At 59.8% G+C, this 5,936-nt stretch overlaps 2 protein-coding genes across 2 annotated transcripts; both read right to left on the bottom strand.

Annotated features, from left to right (window-relative positions):
- On the bottom strand, positions 1–3,763 carry LOC114069837 (cullin-9-like; the record flags this gene model as incomplete). The annotated part of the gene is made up of 3 exons (XM_027906914.1): positions 3,707–3,763; positions 2,295–2,903; positions 1–17 (listed from the first exon to the last, which is right to left on the bottom strand). Coding segments are annotated over exons 2-3 (612 nt in total), but the record flags the coding sequence as incomplete, so codon positions are not given.
- A 469-nt stretch (positions 3,764–4,232) lies between these two features.
- MRPL2 (mitochondrial ribosomal protein L2) lies at positions 4,233–5,844 on the bottom strand. The gene is made up of 6 exons (XM_027906909.1): positions 5,597–5,844; positions 5,370–5,511; positions 5,172–5,287; positions 4,972–5,082; positions 4,576–4,649; positions 4,233–4,486 (listed from the first exon to the last, which is right to left on the bottom strand). The coding sequence occupies exons 1-6, from the start codon at positions 5,838–5,840 to the stop codon at positions 4,274–4,276; spliced, it is 900 nt and encodes a 299-aa protein (XP_027762710.1). The 5' UTR covers positions 5,841–5,844; the 3' UTR covers positions 4,233–4,273.
- Positions 5,845–5,936: the final 92 nt, after the last annotated feature.

The raw sequence follows: 5,936 nt of genomic DNA, 5'->3' as shown, positions 1-5,936 counted from the left end.
CACATAGGCCCGGCTCTCTGCAACAGCAACAAAAACTCTTCAGGCCCCATGGAGACAAACCTCAACCCACCCACCCTGCAAGAGACAGATCCACAGGCAAGGAACAGCTTTGCTGCTCCCTGTCACCTGAACCACGTTCTGTCCTTTCATCTGGAGTGGCAACATTTTGCTCCACAATGTATTTTTTCCACCCCTAAAGCTGCCAAGATTCACCCTAAGCAGTAACCCAAATAACTGACTCCACATCAGGGTCCCAGGGAAGAAAAGAAGTTTTAACCTGAATCAGCCCCTCATCTGCTCTACTACAGAGCTGCATGAACTCAGACACTAGGACAGGGAAAGCCAGATCTCTTGCGGGATTACACCACAGCCAGCAACCTTCCAGGTGCACCCAAGCCTCATCAGGCACTTTCAAGTCATGGCAGCTCCTCTTAAACGAGAAAACTGGGTGAGGATCAGCCTCTACCCTCCAGGCTTCTGCCAAGCCCCTTGGCACCAGTCTTCATTGCAAGAGTATGCAGAAGGAGACTGTCCCTTCCTCTAAGTGTATCTAGCCAAGGACCTTTTTACTGCAAAAAGTGAAAGTAAAAAGAAAGCCATAAATGATAACATAAAGAATCACAATCATGAGTGACAAATGCTAATGGAGGCAGTGAGGAGAAACAAATCTGGTCAGTCACAATAATTAGTAAGGACATTAGGAGTTTAAGAATGATTATTTTTCAGTAAGATTATCTGACTAATTGGAATTGGCAAGGAAGACAAAAGAGGGTGCACAGAAAGGAATATAAAAGGCACCAGTCATGTTTAAACCATGGCCAGCCAGTGCACTTGTTTAACAGCCCTGTACCTCACTGACACAGTTTGTCCTACTTTTTTACATCCTGCTATTAAATCTTTTCTAACTCTCTCTACCCCATGTCCGTGTGTACTGCAAGGACTGTGTGCCAGCTACTGGTGAGACCTGTGTGAATTGCATTTGGTACTAAGAACTGGAGCCTAACTGGGGGCATGAGAACCCTGTGGAGTTAGCAAGGGGACAGACTGACAGTTGGAGATGCCATTGCCCTCTTAATTTGGGGAGGGTCTCATGGATTTGAGCCTGGAGCCAGCTACTGGGAAAACTGGGGTACAGTGGACTCAGTGCAAGCTACTCAAGTCTGATGAGGGTGTAGGTGTCCCTGGCCTGAGGTGCCATCTACTGGGGCAAGTGCAAGGATCTCAGTGCTAGTGACTGGAACAGGGAGGGTCCTCGGCCATCAGCCACTGGGGACCGAACAGTGTGTGTCCCAAAAAACAGCTACTGGAAGGGAGGCAAGTGAGGAGGTCAGCACCAGCAGCTGAAGAAGGAGTGCAGTGCCTGGTGCCAGGGGGAAAGGGTGAGTGTTTATATCTTCCCCAATCCTGCTTGGCATGGAGTGTACATTTAATTTGTTAGCAAAACTTCACTCTGGATTAGTTGGCAAGTAGGAGTTCCTGGGTCCAGATCAAGGTATGAGGCAGGTGGTGGCCTGTGCTGGAAGTCCCAAGGGACTTGTGAATGTGGACTGTGGGAGGAACAAGTGTCTGAAGGCTATATGTTTGTCAGCAAGCATTGGGCTTGACAAACTGATGAGCAGGGGGACTCCTGAGGCTGGTAGGCAGGCTTGGATCCAGGCACGGGTGCAGGAGAGACAGAGGGGCCATGCTGGGATCCAGTGGATCCATGAATGTGTGTGTAATTGTGAACCTGAAAAGTGCAGTGTGTGCTAGCAGGAGCAACTTGTCTTGGCTGGACGAAGAGCAGGAGCGGACGTGGCTGTCTGTGCTTGTGTTTATGGGAGTCCTGTAAGTACGTGCTGTTCAAGACAGCTCCACTGTCTGTGCCCAGCCATGTCAGTGTCCTGCATATGTCTGTACTCCGGGATGGGCTAGTTGAACCTGCAAATGGAAAAGTGGCAGCTGCATCCCTCAGGCTGAGGAACCCCAGACTCCCCAGGCTGGGCTCTAGTGGCAGAGCAGGAGAGGTGCTAGAACTGCTGGAGGAGACAGCCACCCCTAATATTCTTTAACACTCCTAACAATGAATTAGCATCCCAGCTCAGAAATCTGTCAGGGGAAAGAGTTTTTAACTCTTACAGCACTTCAGACAACTACAACTGAGGAAGTCCAGAAGATCCAGACTAATTCTTCCCCTTTGCCAACAAGCCCCAAGACATGCTGCTTCCCAGGCATCTCACCCCTACAAAAGGACTGGCACCCCTCAGCTGCCCAGCAGCACCTCCACAGTGGATCTGAGCAGCAGCAGCCCCCACCTGCATCATGCGAAGCCAGGGCCCGCAGCATCTTGCCGGCACCGTGGCGGATCTGCTTCTCCCTGTGGCACAGCATCTTCATCAGCACGTCCAGGGCTCCCGTCTCCCTGAAGGCACCCACCAGAGAGCCAATGCTGGCGTAGGCGCTCAGCACGTGCACAGTGCTCAGGATGGAGCACTCGGGCGTCCCGGCCTCGGCCACCTGCCGCTCGGCTCGCTGCACCAGGCTCCTGACATCGGCCTTCATCTCCAGCAGCGAGGCTTCGTCCAGCGGGACATCTGCAGCCAACGGGCTGGGCGCCTTCTCCTCTTTCACCCACCGCCCTTCCAGCTTCCTCTTGCCCAGCAGAGCTGGGCAGCTGGCACAGACCTCTTCTGCAGACATCCACATTGAGATGTTCTCTGGCTTGGTCTCTGCAGAGGAGGCACTGCTGGCTCCCACTGCTCTCTCTTCCAACCTAATCACACTCCATTGGATCAGGTATTCGGGCTGGCCATCGCGGCCTCGCCGCTGCTGGAGCAGCTTCTCCGGGTAGGCCTGCAGTTTGGGTCCCAGCTGCACAAGCAGGTTGCCACTGTGCTTCTCATTCACCATGGCAGCAGATGTGCCTGCAGAGACAGAGGGGAAGCAGGAGCTGGGGAGATGTGGCTGAGGCATGCTATGGCTAGAGATCTGTGATCTAGTGCTGGAGACATGGCAGTGCAACCAATAAAATGTGCTTTTGTACTAGCTGTACTCATGGTCAGTGTTACAAATTCCTAATACAGGAAGCCTAGTGAAGTATGAGATGTAGTTTGCTTTCTCCTTGGAAAACTAACTGCATATGTGTAGAAACAAGATAACAGGGCAGAACACAGTAATTTTTGGACTGCCAGCTGGGCTGTGGACATGGCAGGAACATGGACAGCAGTGCCCAGGAACGGCAGGTTTCCCCGGGAAATTCAGCTGCAACGCCTTGCCTGTGTGCTGATGGAGCTCCCCGAGCCAGCTGGAATACACATGCTGGACCCAGGGGCCAGTGTAAGTCTGTACTGCAGGGCTCCGCTGCACATCACCCAGTCGGAACACGGTGCACGGACTGGCCTGCGCCCGGGACACACACGCTAAAGGCAGGCGGCACGGCGCTACCATCACCGGGGAGCGCTCGCACGGGCAGGCCGCGCCAGCGGCAGCAACAAAGCTCCTTCCAGGCGCAGGCCACACGAGAGCTCGCCGGGCACCGGGCAGCGCCCGGTTCGGCCCGTTCCGGCCGTCGCACCCCCTCCCCGGCTGGCCGGGGGCCGCTACCGAGGCCTCCCTGAGAGGGCCCGGGATAGCGCCGCTCGGGGCGCTTGGCGGCCACGCCGTGCCCAGCCCGCCGCCCTCCCTCCCTGCTCCGCGGGGCCGGGCCGGGCCGGGGCGGCCCCGTTACCTCCGGCACCGCTCCCGCGCCGCTCCCGCCCGCGGGCGCCTGCGCGGGCCCCGCACCGAGCGCGGCTGCGCGGGGCGGGCGGCACCGGGACCGCGGAGCGGGCGGGGGCGGGACACGGCAGGGTCGGGGCAGCGCTGGGGCTGCGTGAGGCGCGGGGGGCACGGCGCGGCACTCGGAGGGCAGCGGGACCGGGAGGTGGCGAGGGAAGGGGGCGGCAGCGGCCGGCGCAGGGCCGGGGCGCAGTGCGGGGTTAACGCGGCTGGAAGGCGCTGAGGTCTGTGTTTCCCAGCTGCGCAGCAGGTCACTCTCGCTGGAAGCGCCTTCCTGCCCGTTCGCCTTCACTGCTCCACAGGCTGAGGGGGTGGGGGAAGAGCCCCGTTGTCCAACAGCTAGGTTTGGCACGATTGTGCCCACTGACCCCACCGAGTCACTCACCCACCAAGGCAATCCACAACCCCAAACTTCTCTCTCCTGGCAACTCCACTACCAGCCCCAAAGGCCCTGTGCATAAAAGGCATCAGTAATGTGACAGCAGTGTCATGAAAGATGTTTTATTGGCCCCTGGCATCACTCCACTGCTCTGACCCGTGGCAGGTTGACATAGCTCTTCATAGGTGGGAGAGGCCTGATCTTGCGCCCGGCCCAGCCACCCTTGCGGTGCCACAGGCCTGTGTGTGGGCGCTTGCCCAGCCAGCGGTTCCGGCCTGCCTTCCCAATCACCCGCTTGTTGTGATCCACATTGGACACGCGGCCCACTGTGGCCACGCAGGTCTCCAGCACCTGGGGGACAGAGAAGAGCTTCAGCCCTCCCTGGGGATACACAGTTGCATGCCCAGGCAGTCAAGCCAGGGGCAACACGGCTCCTTTACCTGCATATGCCTTTTGGAGGGCAGCTGCACGATGGCTGTCCCGTTCACTTTCCTCAGCAGCACCCCACAAGTCCCTGCAGCAGGCAAGAGAGGAGGCAGCTGCCTTGAGCACCAACTCAAAGTATCCCACCCTGTTGCAAGCACATCCCCATGCTGGGAACTCCCCAAAGCCCCTGCCATTGCACTTCATGCGGCACTTCTTGCTGAAGAGAGGGCCTTGAGAAATCAACAGGGAAGAGCTGTCCCCACCTCTCCGGAGGGCTGTTTTGCACTCTTAACGGCGGGAGAGGAGATGAAAGCAACTCCCTGTCACTGGCCACCCACAGCAGTGCCCCCCTGCCCTCTTCTTCGTCTGTGCGAAGCCAAACCACTACAAACAGTGCAGGGCCTCCTCACCAGCTGCCCGAATGTACTGTGCTCCCTTCCCAGGGTGGCTCTCCAGGTTGCAGATCAGCGTGCCGACGGGCAGAGCCCCCAGTGGGTACGCATCCCCTTCGTTGGCAGACACTGGAAGACAAGAGTTGACAAGTTGGGCAAGGAGCAGCTGACGAGCCCTTGGCAAGGCCGGTGCAGCTGTCCCTGGCCCTGGCATGCACCTGCCATCCTGCCAATGTGAGAGGAGTTCTTGATGATGTCCCCCGGCTGCATGTTCTCCGTGGCAACGATCCAGCGCTTGCGGTTGCCGCCGGCCACCAGGGCGATGTCAGCCGACCTGCACGGGGAGCCGGCGAAGGCTGAGCAGGGGGTCACCACCGGCACGGCTGCCCCGGGCCGAGCCCGCACCCCGCACTCGCCTGCAAGGGTCGTATCGGACCTTGATGACCTTCTCGCTGAAGGGCTCCTGCGGGGCTCCTTCCTCGTAGCGCAGGCGGTGGAAGTCGATCATGCGGTACCGCCGCTTGTGTCCCCCGCCGATGCCCCGCACGCGGATGCGACCTGTGGGACATGGGACCGGCTGCAGGCGGCGCCCGCACCGTCCCGCCGGCCCCGCAGGCTCGCCTGTCCCCGCCCGCCCGCCCACCTGTGTGATCGCGGCCACCCGTCTTCTTCATGCCCACGGGCCGCACGGTGTACTTGACCCGGCACTTCCACAGCGGGTCGGTGGTGCAGCGCGGCGCCGAGCCGCCCAGCCCGCGGCAGACGGCCGCCACCGGCCCCGGCAGCCAGGGCGGGGGCGCGGGCGGCAGCGCGGGGGGCCGGGCGCGGCGCGGGGCGGCCGAGAGCAGGAGCGCCCCGAAGGCGCGGCACAGGCCCATGGCCGCCATGGCCGCCACGGCCGAGCGCAGGGGCCGCCGGGCGGGGCGACCTGAAGGGGGGGGGGCCCGGCAGGGGCGGAGGCGGCGGCCATCTTGGATTTAAAG

Source organism: Empidonax traillii, unplaced genomic scaffold (assembly GCF_003031625.1).
Source record: "Empidonax traillii isolate 1590-97213 ecotype Southwest subspecies unplaced genomic scaffold, ASM303162v1 scaffold1373:size132633, whole genome shotgun sequence".
NCBI lineage: Eukaryota > Metazoa > Chordata > Aves > Passeriformes > Tyrannidae > Empidonax > Empidonax traillii.
The sequence above is the reverse complement of the archived record's forward strand: the minus strand, read 5'-3'. Positions and strand labels throughout refer to the sequence as shown.